Below are 24923 nucleotides of genomic sequence, written 5' to 3'. Positions count from 1 at the left end.
CTAAATAGGATCTGAAGGAGCTCTTGGTAATTAAAGACAGGTGTGTTTGATCAGGGTTGCTGGTGAACTCTGCAGGAAGGTAGATCTCCAGGAACAGGTACTACACTGTAGTGTGCTTACGTTTCAATAAACATGAATTTAAAAATTTATTAAAATCAGTTCTGTTGGTACAATAGACAAAAGTAAATAAATAAAATGCTGTACTTAAAGGTAAAGTATTAGCATATAGTAGCCTATATTCATCAAAACCTGGAAATGAGCTTGAACCTCATATCATATCTAAACCATTTTTAACATTTGGAAAAATATGCTGCATGTACATATGACATATTTGTGTGGGGGAGAGCAGGGATAGTTGTACTTCTGTTATATTTCTCTATGTCTTTGAGGTCTTGAGTTACGAGTGTCTGCTATTAAATGGCAAATACGGTATTTCTGCAGCACAAACAGAAAATGTGAACACTTTTTATTTTCATACAGGAGGAGTGAAATGTTACAATTCAGCCCACAGTCTTGGTTAGTTGTAACACACCCCGTGGTAAAATGTAAAATCAGACGTTCACCGGGGTGAGATGTAACGTTATAAAATAAGATTTATGACTGAGCTTTCATTATCATTTGTGTGTGTCTGTGTTACAAAGCTTAAGAAAATGTGCATCAGCTTCAACAATTGAACACTATTTGTGTGTGCAGGCTTCATGAGCTGACAGAGGTCAAACACTGAACTCAAATGACTTTGACTTCCTCCTCTTCAAAAGCTGTAGGAATACTGAAATTACAATGATATAAATACAGGTTTAAATCTGCTTGGCGTTGGTGGAAACATTTCACTGATGTTACTAGCAAGTTGTTGTTACAACTGACCCAGCGTTATGTGGCCATGAATCTGCTAAACAGCTAAAACATTATCACCGACAATGTGATAATATGATTAAATATTAGGCCATTTACAAAACGAATGACTTTAGGCTATATATAGAAAACACGCTTTATTTTACAAAACTATGAAGACACGTTAACACGTTTGTGATCATTATTTTACCAGTGATGCAGCATGGGGAAAAACCTGAGTTTTCAGTTACTAAAATGTCAGCAGGACTGGTCTGCAGAAGCATTTCTCTAGTGCGTGTCTGCTCGAGAGCTCCACAATTTTCTAGATTCTTAACATTTGATGTTGTGATGCACGCGTAATCTCAATGGTGTGATCATACAGTACAGGGAACCGACAATGCTGTAATTGTACTTGTCAAAAGATAAAAGAGCGTTCAGATATTTTTTATTTTTTTATACTCTGAGAGCCACTGGTGTAGATAGTTAGATAGGCCTCTTCTGTGTCCGGGTTTTCCTTTTTCAGCTAATGGAGAGCAGGCAGAAGAGGGAGAATCACTAGAGAATCGGTGGACGTTTATCTAAAAACTGCTGAGGAACAGCAGTAGGGTTTTGTTGGGGCTGTCTTTGGTTTTTGCAGATTGGAGTGGAGCAGAACACTCACAAGGGAAACGGTGGAGATATACTGGAAGACCTGGAGCTCAGAAAGCAGGTAGAACTGCTTGAACAGATTAATCAATGTTAGAGTTAGTTTTCAAAGAAATGAATTAAGAATAATTATAGACTTGAAATCTTTCTCTTTGGCAGAATGGCATGGAGCATGTGGAGAAACAGGGAAACACACGGATGGGTGCATGGATGGATGTCCTTCCAAGAGAAAGGGGGTGGTGGTGGGCATAGATTGTTAGATAGATGCCTTGTCTGTGGCTGTTATTTACATTGTAGGTAATTGAATCACAACAGACAGAAGAAGGAGACTCACAAGCGGAATTGTCAGGGAACAGAATCAATAGAGAGGTTTGTGCAGTTCAACGCTGAAGTTGACTGGCGCGAGCGAGAGAAGTCATCGATGAGCGAGCGATCCAGGATGTCCCGAGCCAAGACCCAACTTCTCTTCTCAGGACCATAGCCCTTCCAGTCAATCAGATATTGAATACCACGTCCGCGACGGCGGGAAGCTAAGATCTTCTTGACCTTATAAGCAGGAACGTCATCAATAAGGATAGGAGCAGAGGCAGGGGGTGGGAGGTTGGGAGCGCGGATGACAGGTTTAATACATGAAACGTAGAATATCGGGTGGATGCGACAAAGCGAGTGATGTAAGTGCAGTTGAACTGCAGTAGGATTGATGATCTTAATAATGGTATAAGGACCAATAAATTTGGGAGCTAGTTTGCGTGATTGGGACTGGAGGGGAAGGTGGCGGGTGGAAAGCCAGACTCTTTGGCCGCGAATATATCTAGGAGCCTTGATGCTGCAACGATTTGCATTGCGACGAGTAGTTTCTCGGGGCTTTAATAACGTGGAGTGTACGGTTTTCCAAATGTTACGGCAGTTGCTAATGTACGCCTGTACCGATGGAACCGACGCCTCCCGTTCTTGGGGGGAGAATAGCGGAGGTTGGTAACCCAGACAACAGTGGAAATGGGTAAGCCCAGTTGATGACGTAGGATTGGAGTTGTACGCATATTCAGCCCAGCCTAACTGTTTGCTCCACGAGGAGGGATTCCGCGCTGCTAAGGTGCGGAGGAGGTGACCGAGAATTTGATTTAAGCGTTCGGCTTGCCCATTAGTTTGAGGGTGAAAGCCTGATGACAGACTGGCAGTAGCCCCTATCTGTCGGCAGAATTCTCGCCAGAAACACGAAGTGAATTGCGGACCTCTGTCAGAAACAGTGTTTACTGGTAACCCATGGATTCTAAAGACATGGTTGAAAACCAGTACGGCAGTTTCTTTCGCAGAGGGGAGTTTGGGAGCGGGAATAAAGTGAGCGGACTTAGAGAAGCAATCGACTACTGTAAGGATAACGGTATTGTTCGCTGAAGGTGGTAACCCCGTAACGAAGTCTAAGGCGATGTGAGACCACGGGCGGGAGGGAATGGGTAGCGGTCTGAGGAGACCCGAGGGAGGAAGGTTACTACTCTTGGATTGAGCGCAAACTGGGCAAGACATGACAAAATAACGAGTGTCGCGTATGATAGACGGCCACCAGAAACGTTGACGGATCGCGGTTAGGGTGCCTTTAACCCCCGGGTGGGCTACTAATTTGGAGGCGTGTGCCCAGCGGAGCACAGCCGAATGTAAAGGCTTGGGGATGAATAATTTATTCTCAGGGCATCTCTGAGGGGTTGTAACCCGTGTGAGAGCTCGTTTAACCTTACGTTCGATACCCCAGACTAAGGCTCCGACAACACAGCCTTTAGCAAGAATGGGTTCTGGACTGGAGTCGTTGTTGGAGGGGTTGAACAGACGTGATAGCGCATCTGGTTTGACGTTTTTAGAACCTGGACGATAAGAGATGGTGAAGTCAAATCGCCCAAAGAATAACGCCCATCGCGCCTGTCGAGCATTGAGCCTCTTAGCAGTACGGATGTACGTCAAGTTGCGATGGTCAGTCCAGACCTCAAACGGTACAGCTGCCCCTTCAAACCAGTGTCGCCATTCGCCTACAGCTAACCAAATGGCTAAGAGTTCACGATTACCCACGTCATAATTACGCTCAGCGGGCGAGAGCTTATGAGAAAAGAAGACACAAGGGTGGACTTTATTATCGGTGACTGAACGTTGCGAGAGAACGACTCCCACACCGGAGCTGGATGCGTCCACCTCCACAATAAACTGTCGGGAGGGGTCGGGCGTAACAAGGATGGGCGCAGATGAAAATAAATGCTTAAGTTTGTCAAACGCAGTTTGGGCAGCGTGAGTCCACACGAAATCAGACTTCGTGGAGGTAAGAGCAGTTAACGGCGCAACAACTTGGCTAAAGTTTCGGATAAACCGCCGGTAAAAGTTTGCAAAACCCAAAAATCTCTGGAGAGCAGTGCGTGTCTCCGGGACGGGCCAGTCAGTTACTGCATGTACTTTGGCTGGGTCCATGCTAATACCCTTGGCGGAGACTATATAGCCTAGAAACGGAACCGAGTCCGCATGGAAAATACATTTTTCTGCTTTTACGAAAAGTCGATTCTCTAACAGGCGTTGTAGTACGCGGCGAACGTGATGGATATGGGTCACGAGCGAAAGGGAAAAAATTAAAATATCATCAAGGAAGACAAAAACGAAGATGTTCAGCATGTCCCTAAGCACGTCATTTACTAGGGCTTGGAATACAGAAGGGGCGTTTACCAGCCTGAAGGGAAGGACCCTATATTCGAGTGACCGAGCGGCGTATTAAACCCGGTTTTCCACTCGTGCCCGGCCTTAATACGGACCAAATGATACGCGTGGCACGCCTGACAAATCACCTTGTTCGTCCTGCAACACAGAGACAGAAGAGACAGGAGGAACAGCGGAGACAAGACATTTATCATGACAGGTAAGACTCCACGACATAACAGTACCATCGGACCAGACAATGTGGGGATTATGTTTAGACAGCCAGGGGTGGCCGAGTATTAATGGAGAAAAGACAGAGTCAAATAAAAAAAATCTTATTGTCTCTTGATGATTTCCAGAGACAGTGAGACTCACAGGCATGGTTATACGTCGAACCCGGTGCAAGAGTTGTCCTTTGAGTGCGTACACCGGAGGTGGCTTGTCCATCTCAATGGAGGGAATACCATGACGTAATGCCCACGCCTCGTCCATGAAGTACCCTTCAGCTCCTGAGTTGATAAACGGCTCGCAGGAAGTGGAGGTGCCACCATGTTGCAGTACAGCAGGGAGAGTAGTTCGCCGCAGTGGAGTGGGGGATAAGGATATCGCGCTCGCCAGAACTCCCCGGTCCACTGGCGAGCTTGCCCTTTTACCAGGCACTTGCCAAAGAAATGATCAGCGGCCCCACAGTACATGCAGAGCCTGTTGGTCAGGCGGCGTTGACGCTCAGCTGTAGAGAAATGTAGACCACCCACCTCCACGGGCTCTGGAGGGGGGGTGGGAGCGGGAGAACGGGAGAAGAGAGACATCCTCCTCTCTTCAGGTGGACCTCTGGAGCGGCGACACAACTCCAACCGCTTATCCAGGCGAATCGCCCTCTCTATAAGGGAGTCCAGACAAGAGGGTAGTTCGTGAGAAAAAACCTCCTCCTTCAATTCGGAGGAGAGACCATCCAAAAAGCGAGCGACAAGGGCTGGCTCGTTCCATTCACTGGTCGCCGCCAGGGTGTGGAACTGGATGGCAAAATCAGCCGCGGATCGACTACCATGGCGGAGCTGACGGGAAGCCTCTCTCCCCAGCGCGCATCTGTCGAAAACCTTCAACATCTCCTCCTTAAAAGAGGCGTAGTGAGAGCAGCAGTCAGATTCAGCCTCCCATACGGCGGCTCCCCATTCTCTTGCCCGTCTAGTGAGCAAAGAGAGAACAAATGCCACTCGGGAGCGATCGGTGGCATAGGTAGATGGCTGTAGCGAGAACACTACCTCACACTGGGTCAGGAAAGACCAACATTCAGAGGGTTGACCCGCATATCGTGTGGGATTGTTCACGCGGGGTTCAGATGTGGGATGGTGGTCGGCGGCAGCGTTGGACAGACCCCAAGGGCGAAATCTGTGCAGCTGGTTGGTGAGCTCAATTACCTGAGCCGAAAGACTGTCCACGGCATGCCGGGCGGCGGAGAGTACATCTTCTTGGCGGCCGATCATCGCTCCCTGGAGCTCAACCGCAGAGCGCAGAGAGCCCCCCTCAGCCGAATCCATTGTTAGTGGTCAGATTATTCTGTCAAGGAACAGAATCAATAGAGAGGTTTGTGCAGTTCAACTCTGACTTTAATAGCAAATTCAACAAAGGCAGTCTGTCAGTACTTCAGATGAAATACACAGATCTGGTTCTTCAAAGCAAACTCAAAAGGGAACACCCACGGCCCGGGGCGAGAGAGGGAGAGAGCCGATCGGTCCTTGCCCACCACAGCGATGCGGGAACCACTGACCTCCGGGTGCTGATGGTCAGAGCACAGTCAACAGGTGAGTAAGCAAGCTGCGGCAATCTCAACATGAAACGATGAACACAGGAGGGATGATCGACAACCAGACGAGACGAGACAAATGATGATGAGATCTGATATTGGTAAAGACTAATACACAGAGAGCAAACGCACAGAGTAACAATAATCTGACAACAGAGGGAGAAAATAGGGAGGTAGATATAGGAGTGTCAATAATGACAAAGCGAGAACAGGTGACTGCTGATCAGCGCTCGCGCTGATTGCAAGCGCTGACAGCTGGTAGGAGAAACACAGAAGGGAAAAGATTGACAATCAACAAACCAGATTCATGACAGGAATGGTAAATATTTCTCTAAAGAACACTGGAGAACTCTTTGTCTAATGCTGGAGATTAGCCAGCAAGTAGAGCTCTGTTTCTCTTGTTTTTGTCTTTCCTGGTTAGACTGGGGCATGTGGAGAAATGGGAATCACACCTCAGCAATGACTGCAAACTGATGGTCCGGTTAGGTATTTCTTGAATGGATGGGTGGATGAATGAATGAATAATAGATGTCCTTCCAAGAGGAAGGGGGTGGTGGTGGGCTTAGATAGTTAGCTAGATGTCTTGTCTGTGGTAGGTGTTTCTTTTTCAAGTAACAGACACACAACAGAGAGAAGAAGGAAAGGTGGAGATTTATCTGAAGAACACTGGAGAACATCTTGTGCCATGCTGGAGTTCAGCAAGCATGTAGAGCTCAGTTTGTCTTGTCTTTGACTGGAGTGCAGCATGTGGAGACAAATAGGAATCACACAACTCAGCAATGACTGGAAACTGATGGTTAGAGGTTGGTATTTCCTGAATTTGTGGATGAATGAATTAATAAATGAAAAACAGACAGTAGATGTCCTTCCAAAAGGAAGGGGGTGGAGGTGGGCATAGATTGTTAGATGTCTTCTCTGTTACAGTTATTTAAATTGTAGACTGTTAACTCTTGCTGTAGATTATGCGGTAAATAACCCTAAAATAGCCAGTGTTGTGCTGTAGTAAACAGAAACAGTATTTTACTGTAAAGCAAGTAGAATTTGTATGAAATTGTGTAGCACAAAGAATAAATGAAAGTAATTGACTTTATGTAGCTATTACAGGTAGTGACTGTAATAATAAATGGTAAATTACTGTTCAACAATTACTGTCTCATCTACTCTGATGCTTTATGCTGTTATTTATAGAGAGTTACACTTATCTTAAGACAGAAAACAATGATTTAGGCATTAACACACACATGCACAGGCTGTCTGTTTTATTCTATAAAATATCTGTCAATACTCTTTATTGCTACGTATAAAACTGTAAGATAAAAGAGGATTCCACTACTTTTGGTAAATCAGACATATTTATTGATAATGCAGTTCTCTTTATGCTTTATAATATTAGTTCGAGCATAACAAGTTTTAGCATTCTTACCTCTAGGTAACCGAAGTTTTTTCACACCATAAAATTATAATCTGTTAATAAATATAAGCGTTATTGGATTTATATGCGAGAAAACAGCGGCTCCTCTATTCAGTTTCGTCTGTTTAAAATACATTAGTGACCGGATTTTTAAAATGTCGGCCATGTTGATGTATCGGAGCAACGGCCTGAAGCAGACCATGAGGCGTCTAGCATATTGATTTATTTTGTAATTTGAGACACAAAGTTGTGACTACATTGCTCTCTGGTGGCTTAAACTGAACTTTATTTAATATTTTAGAAATTACATACAGGTTAGACACAGATTTACTATATTCATTTACTATATGCCTAAAAAATAAGACGTATACAGTATGTGCATGCACTATAAATGTAAACATAACAGTTAGTCAAACTGAGAATCCAAATTGCTATTATATTATTTATACAAAATTTTCTATTATTTATTACAAGAGAATCGGTGGACATTTAACTAAAAACTGCTGGAGAACAGCTGGGAGCGTTTTGTTGGGGCTGTCTTTTTGCAGGTTGGAGTGGAGAAGAAGAAGGAGACTCACAAGGGGAGCAGTGGAGATATACTTGAAGACCTGGAGCTGAGGCAGCAGGTAGAATGATTTGAATCGACTGAACAATGGAGTTAGTTTCCAAAGAAATGTATTTAGATTAATTAAAGACTTGATATCTTTCTCTTTGGCAGATTGGCATGTGGAGGAAGAGGGAAACACACCTCAGTAATGACAAGTACATCGTAATAAATCAGGTACTGCCTTACATTTTTAAGTAGAATCAAATCAACTTTATAAGACATTTTTAAATGATATATTTAGTTGTTAACAGATTGTCACAGAAAGGAAGAGATTCAGGTGAATAATATAAACAATGTTTATTTACAGGATGGCAGGTGAGTATAAGCAGGTAATTATATTGATGCAGACAATAGTCCATGAACATAAATTGGATATTTGTGCAGGCTTGGAGACTGTTACCACAGACGGCAAACAGGATGAAAACCAGACGAGGAACCAGGAGACATCACACTAGTAGAGACATGGAAGACAGAGAAGACGTAAGTGTCATGACTGTGTTTGTACACCAGATGCCAGTGTAGTTCGCCAGCAACTCCCAGCGAACTACAGTGGCTTAAGAACTACATATCCATACATTCTTTCGCGCACACACCCGGTCTTTCATATACACTGATTTGCAACCACAGCTGTCTCTTTTCACCGTTGATTACCTGGACTATTTATTCAGTCATTCATCCTCTGTTCATCAGTTCATCCTTGTTGGTATGTGTTCCTGATTCCAGCTTGTATCTTGTCATAGTTGTCAAAGTCTAGTTCTAGTTTAATCTGTTTGAGTTCCTCGTTTGTTTGTTTTGTTTGCTGTTTTGTCACTTTGATTTTTGGATCTTTGTTCTCTGTCACTGCACAATACAATATTAAATCTGCACTTGGATTCTACTCCCGTTTTTGTTCCTGTTTTCAATCCGTACCGTGACAGTAAGTAGACTAATATCTAAGAATCAACACTGACAGTGTATAGCGACTTCAGGCCTTTCTTTACTAGGGAAGAAGCTGAACACTGAGTGAATGTGAGTGCAGTCTTTTATAGTGCTGCGATGATGATTGTCAGGTGTGTGTCTAATTAGACTCAGGTGAGGGTGCTCGTGGTGCTTCAGTGGGTGGAGAACCTGGTCTTACAGTGACAGTAAGTGATGGTCGGATATTTCCTTCAGATACACAGAGATAGATACAGTATTTTCTGTCTGTTTTTATGCCTCATTTGTATATTGCTATCTAACTTAACATTTGCAGATAGTTATTTATAACTTTAACATATATTCCATATTACTGTTATGTTATTTGTTTGTAGTTTATGCTGTCGACCTGTTCAACATTTGTAGCTTTTGATTGTTATTGGTTTTATTGCCAGTTTTACTGATTATTGTAACACATTTATCATATCTAAGTTTATGGATTGTCATCTTGTAGAGTATTTACTTATAGCTGTGAAATATTATTTGTGAATGTTACAACAGAACCAGACTGGTGACAATGGCAGATGAAACTCCCAAAGAATGGTGTTAAGATAAATGAATGACTTGACATCTTTCTACTGTATTTTGCAGATTGAAATGGAGCACATGGAGAAATGGAGGGAATCACACACCTCAGCAACGACTGGATGATCAGGAATTTATTTAAAAAATAAAACGGATGGATTGGTGAATCGGTGGACGTCCTTCCAAGATGAAGCAGTGGTGGTTGGTATAGAGCAGGGGTCACCAACCTTTATGAAACTGAGAGCTACTTCTTGGGTACCGATTAATGTGAAGGGCTACCAGTTTGATAAACACTTCTCAAATAACAAATTTGCTCAATTTACTTTTAATTATACTTCATGTTTTTGGTAATAATTAATGATATTCATCCATGTGAAGACACTGATCATGTTAATGATTCTCACAAAAGTTATCAACAATGATTTAACTGGGTAGGTATTTCCTGTATTTAATGTATCAATGTGCAACACTTTATTTTTATATATCTCTGCAAATATTTACATTTTTAAATGATTACTTCTATATTAGATGAAGCTTATTGGTAAGTGGTGCTATGGTGAGCTAGTTTTAGAACAGGCCTGCGGGCAACACATGTGATCCTCGCGGGCTACCTGGTGCCCGCGGGCACCATGTTGGTGACCCCTGGTATAGAGAGTAAATAGGCCTGTCTGTGTCAGGTTTTTCTTTTTCAGGTTATGAAGAGCGAGCAGGCAGAAGAGGGAGAATCACAAGAGCATCGCTGGACATTTATCTTAAAAATGCTGAAGAACAGCAGGTAGAGCTCTTTCAGTGCTGTCTATTGGTGCATCCTAAATCGCAAACTTATTCACTATTCTGCGCCATTTTGTAGTATAAATAATGTAAGAAGTGTGAGTAGTAAGTATTTTATTCTAAAGAGATTAAGGGCACTTTAAATTCCCGGATGATGCACTTATTTAACCGTTAAACAAAAGTGTGGACTGTTGGACACTTCATACACTCAACAGATGCAGTTTTGATCACGTCGCAGAAGGGATGGAGCTATCAGCTGCTCAAAAGGTTAACTTTATTTTGGATTATAAAAGCAAAACTCTCTGAGAGTGATTATGCTACTTCCTGATGGTGAATGTGGTTATACTCATGGCAGGTATTATCTGATAGTTTGGTCATTTGTTTCACTGATTTGGGAACCGTCAAACATCCTCTGGGAAAGGGTTTGAATTTATTAGTAAATAACCATTAGGGATCAATTTGGGACGACACCACATTCATATGCTATCCTGTTGAGTGTGTAAGTACATAGTGTTTAAGTTCATAGTGTATAGTGTGCCATTTCAGATGCAGATTTTGTCTTTTGCAGGTTGGAGGAGTGGAGCAGAAGAAGAGACTCACAAGAGAAACGGTGGAGATATACTGTAAATCCTGGAGCTCAGGAAGCAGGTAGAATAGCTTGAACCGACTGAATATTGTAGTTAGTTTCCAAAGAAATGTATTAAGATTATTTAAAGACTTGACTTCTTTCTCTTTGGCAGATTGGCAGAAGCATGTGGAGGGACATGGAAACACACGGATGGGTGGATGGATGGATGTCCTTTCAAGAGGAAGGGGGTAGTGGTGGGCATAGATTGTTAGATAGATGTCTTGTCTGTGGCTGTTATTTACATTGTAGGTAATGGACACACAAGCGGAATGGTGAATATTTATCTGAAAAACACTGGGGAACACTGTTTATTGCTGGAGGTCAGCCAGTAAGTAGAGCTCTGTTTCTCTTGTTTTTGTCTTTCGCAGATTAGACTGGGGCATGTGGAGAAATGGGAATCACACCTCAGCAGTGACTGCAAACTGATGGTCCGGTTAAGTATTTCTTGCATTGATGAAATGATGCATGAATAGAATAATGAATGGATGGATGGATGGTAGGCTGGTCGGATGGTAGATAGATGTCCTTCCAAGAGGAAGGGGGTGGTGGTGGGCATAGATTGTTAGATAGATGTCTTTCTTGTGGCAGTAATTTCAATTGTAGATAATGAACACACAACAGGCAGAAAAGGGAGACTCAGAAGAGCATCAGGAGCAGCAGACTCACCAGGGGTGTCGCAAGACCCCATTTACAGGGGCACATGCATGTGTAAATAAAGCAATGTAGTTCATCGAAAAACAAACTGACGCATGTGTGCAGAAAACCACTCTTGTGCCCCTCACATAGCACTGTATAGCGTTCCACATGCAAACCTCCACTGTCAGGGCCCACGTTGTGAATTTGTTTTTTTTTTCAGAGCTGTTTTCACCTGTCAATTCATATCAGGGACAATAGAAATGTCTTGAGCTTTTTAAAGTAAAAAAAAAGATATTTGGATCCTTGGTGTTCTGACTTTGTTTTTGCAATTACATTAAGATTGATGTGTGCGCTTTTGTTTTGTTTGAAAAATATGTTTCAAATCATATCTAAAGTGTGTCTGTTCCTTTAATATGCTTAATATATTATCTATATATCAAGTCAATCAATGCCACACTAGAGCTTGTTCAAAGGTTAGTATAAAATATGGACGAGATACATTTGTAGGCAAAATTATTCACCCTCTTTTGAAATTTCAATTCATTTTCAAAATATATCCCAAGTTATGTTTAACAGAGCAAGGAAATTGTCACAGTGTTTCTTATCACTTTGTTTACTTTTCTTATTTTTAACCTGACTTGGCCTAGTTTAATCTAGTTAACTCTTTAAATTGCACTTTAAGCTGAATATTCATATATTTAAATATCTTCCTAAAATGTGTTTTTTGTGTTAAACAGCACTTGCATGCATTTTTTTTTTTTTTTTTGCAGTGGCTCAATGAATTTGACTAGAGAACTTTCAACAAATGAAGTTAATTGCATTTTTTATTATTGGATATGTGATTATGATAAATGTTGCCAGTTGCTTTGAAAATATGTTATGAACCATCAGTGTTGCTGGAGAAAGTTACTTTAGAAAGTAATGCATTACAATATTGAGTTACTCCCCCCAAAAAGTAACTAGTTGCATTACTCAGTTACATTTTATAGAAAGTAATGTGTTACGTTATTTTTTGTGTTACTTTGCAGTCTTGATCTCTTTCAGAACTTACAGGATTTTTTTTTCTTTTTAGACAGAGGAGCTCTGCAATTAACAACACACAAGCAATGTTTGATACTTTTCGTCATATTAGTGAAGGAAAATGAGCATCGAGACAACTCAAATATTATTGCTTAATTGTTTAAAATAATGTGCTACTTGTTATCTAGAAAAGTAATAATATTAAATAACTTGCAATGCATTACCCCAACACAATATACACTGTAAAAAAAACAATGACTGCCCAAACTCATTTTTAGGGGCTGGTCACATCTAAATTTTTCAATTGGACCAAAAGAAATTCAGCAAAATTCTTATTTTTTTCAATTGTAGCTACAGCCTGTCAACATTGGCTCAGTGAGAAATAATGTGTTGAGCCTATTGAAAAACCATCAAGTCTGCCCTTATGTTATTGGCTCAAATGAATATTTTAAATGGTTGTAGCATGCTTTTTAAGCTTCACCTAATTTAAAAATGTGTATTGATAAGTTGACGTTGCTAAAGCAACTTTACTGAATTGTTTATTCCCCATTGTCCAAAAAGAAAATGAATAATAAAATATAGAAATGTAATATGTGTATAATATATGTAGTGTTACTAGTGTATAATATATTGATACACTAAACACTACCACATGTATTTATTTTTATTAAACAGACACTATTGTAAAAATACATTAACATAATGAATACACTGAACTTTTCTATAAAGTATTATAAAGTCATACATTTTATTTCTCAAAATATACACAAAGCTGAAATGTATTTAATATTTTCACTGATATGTGCAAAAATGTCCAAAACACCATAAAATGTCAGTATTTTTGTGAGGCTACTTCAACCATTGTTTAGTGTTGTCAATCAATAGCAATATAGCCCATATAAATGGCTGGACTACTACAAATCTGCCACCAAAAGTACTACAAATCCTGTTATGCACCACACACTCACACCTGTTTCTGTTTCAGTTTGATTACACACCCTTGCATACATGAACCCAGAGAATCATTATGAACTGACTACTTGGACTTTAAAAGCCGTCTAGTCACAGTTGCTGAGTCTTGTTATACTATATTGCGAACATTACAACGCCTTTGCATTTGCTTTGTTCTGTTTGTTTACATTACTTGCTACCTGTACTGACCATTCGCTTGTTTATTGACCATGACTCTGAATTTTCTGCATGCATCTGTTTGACCCCTGTTTTGACCATTGCTTGCCTGACTATTCTCATAATAAAGCTGCATTTGGATCCTCAACTTTGTTGTGCAGTGTCTTTACATTACAAACACAGTCACCTGAACAATACCATTCCTGAAAAGCTCATCTGAACTCATAAAACCACATTCTTAATGGTCAAACCATTTCATTAAACATACTTAAAACGTCAAAACACCATCATATCTAAACAGAGGATTACTTAGCCCTGTTGACAGATGATTCCAGAACAGAAAGAAACGCACAAAAGTTTCAAGAATTAAAGAAAAACAATCTTCAAAAGAAATTTCAAGCTCGTGAAACTGCATCTACTACAAGTATTCACATTTACAAAACTGTTGTTTTCCAGGTTGAGTAAATACAATAATCCAAAAGCACAAAATGTTTTGATAAAGTTGACCACCATCTCTTCTTCATTGTAGTTGTGTGCGTTTCCAATGGCCCTGCGTGTTAAAAAATACAAAATAGCAATGTCAATACTAAGTCAACATATCAAATATGTCTCCATACTATTAATATAATTTTCAAAAAGACTCCTGTTGGTTCACATAAGGTCATTTTAGAATCTCAGAATGTAAATGTTCCAACACAATCTCACTGCAATTCGTAACTTATTGGTTTAGTGGATAATTCATATGAATTTGTTTGATCTAATTTGTACTATAGTACGATTTAGGGGTGGGGTTGGGTGCCACGCCTCCTTTTTAAAATCGTACAAATTCATACGACTGAACTCATACGAATTCGTACTAATTAGCCACTAAACTCACAAAACGTAAAATACTTACATTTTCTTGGGAGATCAGGCTGGAATGTTTACATTCTTATTAGTAAGATAATTGACTGTCTATACTGTAAGAATGCTCTGGGGTAAATTACATATTCACATGTTAAATTATTGTCAGCCACTGTTTTCTGGCAACAATTCTTCAAAGTATCAGATGGTGAGGAAATTAAGCCAGAAGACAAAAAACGGGTTTTGTTTCACACAAAACCGATAATTCTGTCATAATTTACTCTCTCTTTACTTCTTCCAAACCTTTGTGACTTTCTTTCTTCAAAAAGTGTCTTCGACAACATCCGACAAGCTATTCCAGGAAAGATTAAATATAACTAAAATGAAGCACTAAACCATCATAATTGAATAGAAAATGAGGCAAATAACTGCAAAAAAGGTCAACTTCTTGAGATAAATGAATCATCCCTTCCAATACACTGGCTACGGGCCTGAAACAGGAGTGTTGGCTGGTATGCAGTAAACATCCAGTAATTTTACAGATTATCAGGGGAATTATTTTTTGTTATATTTAATACATCAGATTTTTTACTTTTTTCATGCAAGAACTAAATCAAAATCAAAGCAAAACAAAACTTAAAATGGGAGATAAATTAATTTTTGTTTATGTGTCAAACTTTGGAAATAAAATACAGAGGTTAATAAATTCAAGCTTTTTATTGGAATTGTTTTTGTTAAAAATATGTAGAAACTGATATGTAAATCTAAATCTTCATTCATTCATTAATTTTCTTTTCAGCTTAGTCCCTTTATTAGTCTGGGTCACCACAGCAGAATGAACCACCAACTTATCCACCATATGTTTTTACGCAGCGGATATCCTTCTAGCCGCAACCCATCACTTGGAAATATCCATACACACATCCATGCGCGTGTTTAGCATCCATGAACACACATATTCACGCAGACACTCATACACTACGGTCAATTTTAGCCAACTCAATTTACTTGTACCGCATGTCTTTGGACTTGTGGGGGAAACCGGAGCACAGGGAGAACATGAAACGTGCTACCCACTGTGCCACCATGTCGTCAATCTCAATCTTTTTTACGTAAAAACAAACAAAATATGGAAATTTTAAACTTATTTTAAGTAAACAAACAAAAATATTTACATTTCAAGCTTATTAAAAATAATAAACACAAATATGTACAGTTTAAACTTATTTTAATTAAACAAAAATAAAAACAAACACAAATATGTACATTTTAAAATATATTTTAAGTAAACAAAAAACAAACAAACACAAATATGTAGGCCTACAGTTCAAACTTATTTTAGGTAAACAAAAATAAAAACAAACACAAATATGTACATTTCAAGCTTATTTTAATTAAATAAAAATAATAACAAACACAAGTATGTACATTTTAAACTTATTTTAAGTAAACAAAAATAAAAACAAACACAAATATGTACATTTTAAAATATAATTTAAGTAAACAAAAATAAAAAAGCACAAATATGTACATTTTAAACTTATTTTAAGTACACAAAAATAAAAACAAACACAAATATGTACATTTTAAAATATAATTTAAGTAAACAAAAATAAAAAAGCACAAATATGTACATTTTAAACTTATTTTAAGTAAACAAAAAAAAAACAAACACAAATATGTACATTTTAAACTTATTTTAAGTAAACGAACACAAACACAAACAACGATATATACATTTCAAACCTATTGTAATTAAACAATAGTTTATTAAAAGATTCGACTGGATTACGTTGTGAACACATTTTTTTTTTACATATTTCATTATTAATATCTAAAAGATAGAACCCTTAACCATTCTGTAAAAAAAAAAATAACCAAGCTCTTTTCCAATCAATATTCTTTATTACAAAGCTTCAAAAATAAATCTACTTTAAAGTAAATTTTGTTTTTGAAAAATATCACAAACATTTTTTTTTAATTTTTTTATTAAAGCGTTCAACAAGAATACAAAAATATACAGAAAAGGTACAAAACCTTTAACAACAAGAGTAGAGAACAGAACAAAACAAAATGACAAACTAAATAATATGCCAGGGGGAATATAAATTACAAAAAGCACTTTAAATTTAAAGCAAGGTCACAGTGATGTTTACAAGATCACATACAATACAGTCATCTATTATAAAAAAGAGAGAATATTGTAAGATTCACATAGTGTTACGGAATATCACAAACATGTTTGTTCCCTTTGTGATCTTCGCGCTGTCATTCGCGGCGCTACAAGCGCGTCAAGATTGCGTCACGACTGTTAAGGGACGGTTTTTTGTCTCAGCCAATCAGCTTCCGTGACGACGGCAGCGCGTATTGTTTAGATTTCACTGCAGCGAATGCTAAGCTAACGGTGGAAATAAAGTGTTTTTTAGGTCAAAACCTTCCATTAGAACATGCTGGTACGCATCGATTTACTGGTATAGAGCTATTTTTGTGAATTATCCCAGCAAAAAGTAGCGGAGAGTTGAAAATGACCCAAGAGTGTCCATCTGTTCCTTGACAACCTGTTGAATGCATCAAATGAAACGAGCGTCAGGCAGGTATGATAATAACTTATAATAATAACCATACATAGACAGCACTTGATACGACTATACTTTAATATAACGTTAACTCTTAATTTAAGCGAGTGTTTAATGTTTCTACAAATTATCATGTTCGTGTTGTTTTTACACCAAGTACATTTAAACACCAGTGTTAATGTTATACATTCGCTTAGTTAACCTTTTATTCCCAGGTGTCTTCATAACTGTCACCAATGTTGAGAGACAGCAGGGGTTTGGTAGAGGATGTTGTCACCTTGAGAAATCAACTGCGATTAACTGAGAAAAACCTACTATCAGTGGGTGAACAATTGAGGTGAGGCTCTTAGTCTCTGGAGAACTGTTGCTGAGGAAATGCACTGGGGGTTTATTTTATGATAACGTTCTCATCTGTTTTTAGACTTTAAAATCACTTTTATATACATTTGAATCTCTTTTTCTAGCACCACGAAGAGAGGTTTTCTTTTGGCAAACTTAAATTTATGTATGTGAAATTTACATAATAATAAAATAAAGTTTATACCAAAACCAGCATATTTTACAGAGTGATCCTTAACATAATAACCCAAAATCACTTGTGTATGAGTAAAGGAAAATGATTTTAAAATATTATGAGCAATAAAAGCTCAACATTAATCAAAAAAAGTTTAGTATATTAGCAAGACCAAAAAAAAGTAAAATAGCTTCATTAAAGCTACACAAATGTCTTTATATAGATCAGTTAAAGAAGAGAGTCTTCATTTTTTTAAAGCATGTGATCATAAGTTGCCATGTCTCATAAAATCCCTTTATTAAATATATTTAATTTCTTCTAATTTCAAATATAAAATCAGATCGCATATCCACATTGAAGCTTTGTATGGGTAAAAAAAAGGTTTAATGCTACTGCTTATTTCAGTCAATCAGGAAATGACATCATTGGCGAGGATACTGATGTTGTGGAAGCGTTCCCAGGACGTCTTACTTTAGAGGACCTTCAGAATCCTGATCCTGTAGATTCACACCCTGAGCAACAAGCTTGTGCACATATCTTTGACTGCAGGGTAAGACACTTAAGAGACAGTCATAATGTTTATATTGTTCATTCATTCATATTATCTTCGGCTTAGTCCCTTTATTAATCAGGGGACGCCACAGCGGAATGAACCGCCAACTTCTTCAGCATGTGTGTTACGCAACGGATGCCCTTCCCATTGCAACTTATCACTGGGAAACACCCATACACTCTCATTCACACACATACTCAAGTGATGCGAACATGGGGAGAACATGCAAACTCCATATAGAAATGCCAACTGACCCAGCCTAGGCTCGAATCAGCGAACTTCTTGCTGTGAGGCGACAGTGCTACCCACTGCGCCACCCATAATGTTTATATTGTAAACAATTAAATAAAAATATACCTATTATTTGGCTTATTTGATCTGTTTTTTTTTTTGTCCAGTCAGTCAGAGACATGGAGGCAGAGACGTCTGTGCTCAGGCGAAAGCTCAACACTATCAGGCAGGAAAACGCCTCTCTGGTCCTGCAGAACCGGCAACTCATGGGTGACATAGAAGCTGCTCAGATGGAGTTAGCCAGCTCAAGGTCAAAGGTAAATAAAATAAGCGCCATAAACACTCACCACTACTTCATTTATTTGATCAAAACGGCAGTAAAAGCCATTATGTTGTGAAATAATTTAGCCATTTAAAATCACTATTCAATTTTAGCTAAGTAAATCAACGCTATATTTTCAACATTATTACCACGGTCTTTAATGTCACGTGAGCTTTCAGAAAACAAACCTAACCATATGATTTTGTTAGCTCACATTGTTGGTTTTGTGGTGAACAAATCATCCGTGCATGGCATTAAGAAAAGAAAGTTGCTTGCCCTTATAATGTTAAATTAAAATCTGTAAAAGCAATTCTTGGTTGTTTTCGTTTAATTTGTCAGATTAGGTATATCTTAGGAAGTGGGCATGGATCACATATTTAATCAAGCCACTTGAACTGTCAGTTTTTTTCAACAAACAGAAATGTTGAGGACAAGGTGTCTCTTAGGTTGTTATAACTCCCCAAACTCTTATGATCTTTCTGAATAGTAAGAAAAACAAGCCACGCCCACTGTTGTCTCATTTAGGGCTCTATTTTGACGATCTATGCGCAAAGTCCAAAGCGCAAGACGTTAAGTGCGTGTCAGAATCCACTTTTGCTATTTTAAGGACAGAAAAATCCGCTCTGCGCCGTGGCGCATGGTCTAACAGGGTTGAGCTTATTCTCTTAATGAGTTATAGGTGTGTTTTGAGAATAAACCAATCAGAGTCTCATTTCACATTCCCTTTAAGAGTCAGTTGCGTCGTGCCATGGTGCATTTACTATTTACATGACAGACTTTGTAAGTGGAAAAACTCAGCATTTCACTAACGAGAAAACAGTCAAACAGAGCATCTACAGGCGAGAATAAGAGATGAGCCTCCTCATTTTTTACTTTCACTTTCACTCTGGTGGATAAGGAAACCTTGTACGCACAGACATCAATTAGCCTATAAATAATTAATTTAGTTTGTTAAGTGCAAAAATTTGTTTCAAAACTATTTTTAAATTCAGTTCTAATTTCCAGCAAACGAATAAATTAACAATAATAACAAAGTGTGTTCAAGGTGTCGCTTAGGGCACTTCAGATCACTTTGGAAGGGCACCTTCTATTCAAGACTAAAAAGGGCATGTGCACTTCACAGGTTGAGCCCTATGTGTGCACGTGCCTGATATAATAACACTAATACTGAAATGGTAAGGCGTTTTAGATTGACCAAAACAACATTTCAGATGTTTTACAGTGTGCTCAGCCTGCTGGTTTATCCATTCAGACACATTTTGATCATCGCATGATCTCTTATAACAAAAGCACATGACCTTTTTTAATGCACATGCTGAAATCTGTGTGGTAAAAGTGTTTACATCGTAGTCTATGCGCATCTTTTCTTATTGAATAAAAATGTTAATCCTGCTCAGTTATGCACATACGTTTTTTATGCGCATCATGATGTTTCGATCAACCACTTTTTATTCGCATATCCAAAATGCGCATAAAAATAGGTGGATGGAAACATAGCTTCTGTTGAAGATGTTATCATCAACTGATGTTTGTCGTACAGATTCGCATGTTGGGATCCACTGTGGGAGCCCGGACCTCCAGTGTTTCTCACATGAAGGAGCAGATTCTGGGTCTAGAGGCTGAGCTGGACACCCTGACCAAGGCTTTAGAGTAGGTGCATCTTCTCTACCACTCACTCGAAAAAGCATGTTGGGTTGATGTCAGAATTATTATTATTATTTATTTATTTTTTTTTTTTTTTTTTCCTTTTTAAAATATTTTCCAAATGATGTGTAACAGATCAAGGAAATTTTCACAGCATTTCCAATGATATTTTTTCTTCTGGAGAAAGTCTTATTTGTTTTATTTCAGCTAGAATAAAAGCATTTTTTTAATTTTTTAAAAACCATTTTAAGGTCAATTGTATTAGCCCCTTTAAGCGATATATTTTTTCAATAGTCTACAGAACAAACCATCGGTATACAATAACTTGCCTAATTACCCTAACCTGCCTAGTTAACCTAATTAACCTAGTTAAGCCTTCAAATGTCACTTTAAGCTGTATAGAAGTGTCTTGAAAAATTTCTAGTCAAATAATTTACTGTCATCATGGCAAAGGTAAAATAAGTCAGTTATTTGAAATAAGTTATTAAAACTATTATGTTTAGAAATGTGTTGAAACCACTCTCCATTAAATAGAAATTGGGGAAAAAATAAACAGGGGCCCAATAATTCAGGGGGGCTAATAATTCTGACTTCATCTGCAGCAGAATTGCTCTTATTTCTTCAGGTCTGCAGAGCAGAGGTTGGAAGTACGTGAGCAGACGTTGATGCAGAGTCACAGGCTGGTGGAGAAGCTGAGAGATGAGCTGAGAATCATTAAAGCCGAGCTAGCCGACAGAACACGTCTGGGGAAACGGTACGAGATTAGTTATGCTAATGAAAACTTTACAGACTAATTCAAAATGGGAGCGATAATCACTTTAAGCTGGATTAACCTCCACAAGTACAAGTAGTCTATTCGTGATGCTTGAAACCCACACAGCTTAAAATTCTGGGAAATGTTTCTTTCAAAGTGCGGAGCAGCAGAGAAACCAGGCCCTTCAAAATGCTGAGAAGCTCACGGTCACGTTTAAAGAATACAAAGAAGATGTTGCAGAAAAACTCAGAAAGGTAATGATACGTAAAGAGAAAGTTCAACCTAAAATGAACATTTGCTGTTGCTTTACTAATCAACAGGTCATTTATTTTTTCCTCCAGTAAAACATTAAAAGAGCTTTTTATAGAAACTGGTCTTTGGGATTTACATAATGCAAGCCGATGACAAGCACAATATTGAGGAACCAAACCAATCAGTGTGTGAAAGAAACTAAATATAATTTACTATAGTATTATTATCTTTAATGTAAAGTCGTGCCATCCTGAGTGAATGGATCTTTTTTTACTGAAGTGGATAAACCAAGTTGGAATTAACCATCATTTTACGGCCTCAGCAACCAGAGTCCTACAAGCTACTCAATAAAAAACTCACTTTTGGCAACTTAGACTGAAGAACTGATGAACGTGCGTCCAGTGCAGGGCTGAAATGAGCACTTGAATGAAATTTTTTATGGTTTATGTAAAAGTGCTAGCTGATGAAGACTAATTTGTTCACTTTATATGGGTAAAAACATACAGAACATCCCAAGTTTTATTTAGTTTTTGGCTACTTTAAAGGGATAGTTTAACCAAACATCTAAATTTGCCTACCGTTTATTCAATCTCAAGTAGGCATGGGGTGGTATACGTTTCTGACGGTATGATAACCTTGGATAAAATATCATGGTTTCACGGTATTGTATAAATAAGTTCTTTACAAATGTACAAAACAACTTTTTCCTCACTGAACACAATATATTTTATTTTAGGAAACATTTCAAACATTTTGGAAGAGTAAACATGTCAGGCTAAGTAATTAAAATAAATCATTGACTTCTGCTGTCCTCATTAGTTTAAAAAAACTCACATTTGTTTACAACATATAAAAAAACCTTTCATATATCTATAGTACAATTCTAGCGGTTTTAAATCCTTGACTTTTTTTAAACTGTGGCAAACTTTGAAACTGGTTTTCGTCCCATGCCTAACCTCAAGTGGTTACAGCCAACAATTTTTTTCCTTCTGTTGAACACAAAAGATGGTTTGAAGAATGTTAGAAACCAGTTCAGTTACCATTGGCTTCCATAGGGAAAACCAAATACCATGGGAGTCATTGGTTACTGCTTTCCAGATTCTTCAAAATATATATTGTTTTGGTGTTCAGCAGAAGAAAGAAACTTGTAGAGGGAGAAAATTTAAATTTTTGGTTAGATTGTCTTTTTAATAAAATTTTTGCATATATAGATGAAACAAACTGTCAGATTTGGCTGAAGCTATGAATTAAGGTAATAATGTTGTAAATGATGTTGTTTCTTGCACATAATGATCATTTTGCTGCACAGGACTTTACCCAGAAATGAAGAACACCTCATCATTTATTTTCCTTGATGTGTTGTAAAACCTTTATAAGTTTCTTTCTTCTGTTAAACACAAAAGAAGATATTTTGAAGCATGTTAGAAACCAATAACCATTGCCTTTTATAAAAGGAAAAAAACAAATATTGAGGTCTTGTGAACCAAACAAACCAGTGTGTAAAAGCTAAATATCATTTACAACATTATTATTATCTTTAATTTAAAGTCTTAGGATACCAAAATGGAACTAGAACCTAAAGTTCATTGATAAACTTTGATGTTGGCTTAAGAAAGTCAAACGTTTATGGCATTGTTAGGTGGTTGCTAAGCAGTTGCTAAATGGCAATGCTTGTGTACATGTTTGATCAAATGCTAATACTTAGTAGGCATTTCTAGCATATGTTATTGCATTTAGATAATCATTCATAGCATGTAGCTAATCGTTATTAGCACTTGGCTTCCATTATCATTGTTACCATGCATAGTACACAGGAAGTCCCATTTGCTAGCATGAGTCAAACAAGCCAATGCCCAGGTCCCTACGATGTTCTGATGTAGAGATATTGCCATTTTTAAATGGTTGCTAGGTTATACTGTCTTATTGCTGTGGGGACATTTGACAGGTTAGTGATGATACATCAAAGCTTCTTGGCAATATGAGTGATCTTAATCAACCCTGATGTTTCTATGACAGTCTTTATGAGTGTCAAAAACTGGACTTGAACATGTATTCCTGGTGTTGGGTTGCGGCTGAAAGGGCATTCGTTGTGTAAAACAAATGCTGGATAAGTTGGCGGTTCATTCCGTTGTGGCGACTCCTGATTAATAAAGGGACTAAGGGAATGAACATTATGTAAAAATGGCTTGCTGTATTTTTTTGAAAATACAATGCTTAATAAGTGTGAAGGTTATACATGCAAAAATGGCTTGCCATATCAGTAAAAAATATGGAGTTTAAGTCAAAAATGGCTTGCCATATTTTGAGAAAAATAATGCTTAAAAAATCATTTATTGGAAAACTATAAGTCTGATAAACCTTAAAGATATAGCAACAAAATCTACCGCATCTTATTACAGCTTTTGGCCAAATTTGGCAATATAAAATTTTTTTTATATGCCTGGATTATAAAAATTTAATATTTAACATTTTTTATTAAAAAAAATGATAAGTCTTACAGGCATGTGAAGATATAGCAACAATCTTGAATGCAGAAGGCACATTTTGACCACATTTGGGCCTTGTGGCATGAACGGCCTAGGAGGAGATACGTTTGTTTTCAAGGACAGAGTAGCATAACAGTGTGTTGGCTTTCTCAAGCCAACATAATTAACTGTCATTTTACTGCTTCAGCCACCAGAGATCTACAAGTTACTCAATAAAAACGTACTTTTGGCAACTCAACTAGTTTGTTCACTTTTTAAGCTTTAAATCATGCAAAACATCCATGTTTTATTTAATTATTGGCTACTTTAAAGGGATAGTTCAACCAAACATCTACATTTGCAAACCACAAAACAAGTTTTTGTCGAACACAAAAGAAGATATTTTGAGGAATGTTAAACACCAGTAACCATTGACTTTCATTGTAGGAAAACCAAATACTATGGAAGTCAAATGTTACTGCTTTCCACAATTCTTAAACACACACACACACGCACACGCACACACGCACACACGCACACACGCACACACACACACACATTTGTTTTTTGTGAAAAGTGGGGACATTACATAGGTTTCCATTCATTTTATACTGTCCATACCGTATATTATATTGCCCTTACCCCACCCCACCCCACCCCAAAAACCAACCATCACAGGAGACTGTGTGCAGCTTTACTCTCTGATTAAACTAATTCTGTAGGATTTATAAGCATTTTGAGAAATGAGGACGTCACCAATGTCCTCATATTTCACTTCCTTTTTGTAATACCTGTGTCATACCCATGTCATTATACAGATTTGTGTCCTGATATGTCACAAAAACACGTACACACACACACACAATATATATATATATATATATATATATATATATATATATATATATATATATATATATATATATATATATATATATATATATATTGTTTTTATGTTCAGCAGAAGAAACTCATGGAGGGAGAATTCATGATGATGAAATTTTCATTATACATTATTCATTTTATCTTGCACAGAATGATCATTTTGCTTCACAGGACTTTACCTAAAAATGAAGAAGACCTTATCATTTATTCACCCTGGTATAGTTTTAAACCTTTATGAGTTTTGTTCTTCTGTTGAA

The 24923-nt window shown here is 37.9% G+C and overlaps 1 protein-coding gene and 1 long non-coding RNA gene across 6 annotated transcripts in view; both read left to right on the top strand.

The window, feature by feature from the left end:
• The first annotated feature begins 6543 nt into the window (after positions 1-6543).
• On the top strand, positions 6544-13773 carry LOC137487435 (uncharacterized). 2 transcript variants are annotated; one of them, XR_012390669.1, is made up of 9 exons: positions 6544-6750; positions 7873-7984; positions 8077-8139; positions 8350-8445; positions 9511-9645; positions 10122-10219; positions 10784-10863; positions 10956-11037; positions 11212-13773. It is a non-coding gene; the product is annotated as an uncharacterized lncRNA (long non-coding RNA). The 2 variants fall into 2 exon arrangements; XR_012390667.1 differs by lacking the exon at positions 6544-6750 and having other exon boundaries at positions 6807-7984.
• A 3018-nt stretch (positions 13774-16791) lies between these two features.
• The window catches only part of ccdc18 (coiled-coil domain containing 18), a 96348-nt gene continuing 88216 nt past the window's right edge, over positions 16792-24923 (top strand). For 2 of the 4 annotated variants that reach the window (XM_073919498.1, XM_068224595.2), the window contains exons 1-7: positions 16808-17064; positions 17262-17383; positions 17966-18110; positions 18516-18661; positions 20207-20316; positions 20936-21064; positions 21222-21318. In XM_073919498.1, the coding sequence (XP_073775599.1) occupies positions 18524-18661; positions 20207-20316; positions 20936-21064; positions 21222-21318 (474 nt within the window). In that variant the 5' untranslated portion in view covers positions 16808-17064; positions 17262-17383; positions 17966-18110; positions 18516-18523. Of the gene's footprint in view, positions 17065-17261; positions 17384-17965; positions 18111-18511; positions 18662-20206; positions 20317-20935; positions 21065-21221; positions 21319-24923 lie in introns of all 4 variants that reach the window. The other 2 variants (NM_001365136.1, XM_073919492.1) reach the window with 2 other exon arrangements.

The sequence above is a fragment of the Danio rerio genome, chromosome 2 (genome assembly GCF_049306965.1).
Source record: "Danio rerio strain Tuebingen ecotype United States chromosome 2, GRCz12tu, whole genome shotgun sequence".
In the NCBI taxonomy this organism is placed as follows: Eukaryota; Metazoa; Chordata; class Actinopteri; order Cypriniformes; family Danionidae; genus Danio; species Danio rerio.
This window is presented reverse-complemented; position numbering and strand designations above follow the sequence as displayed.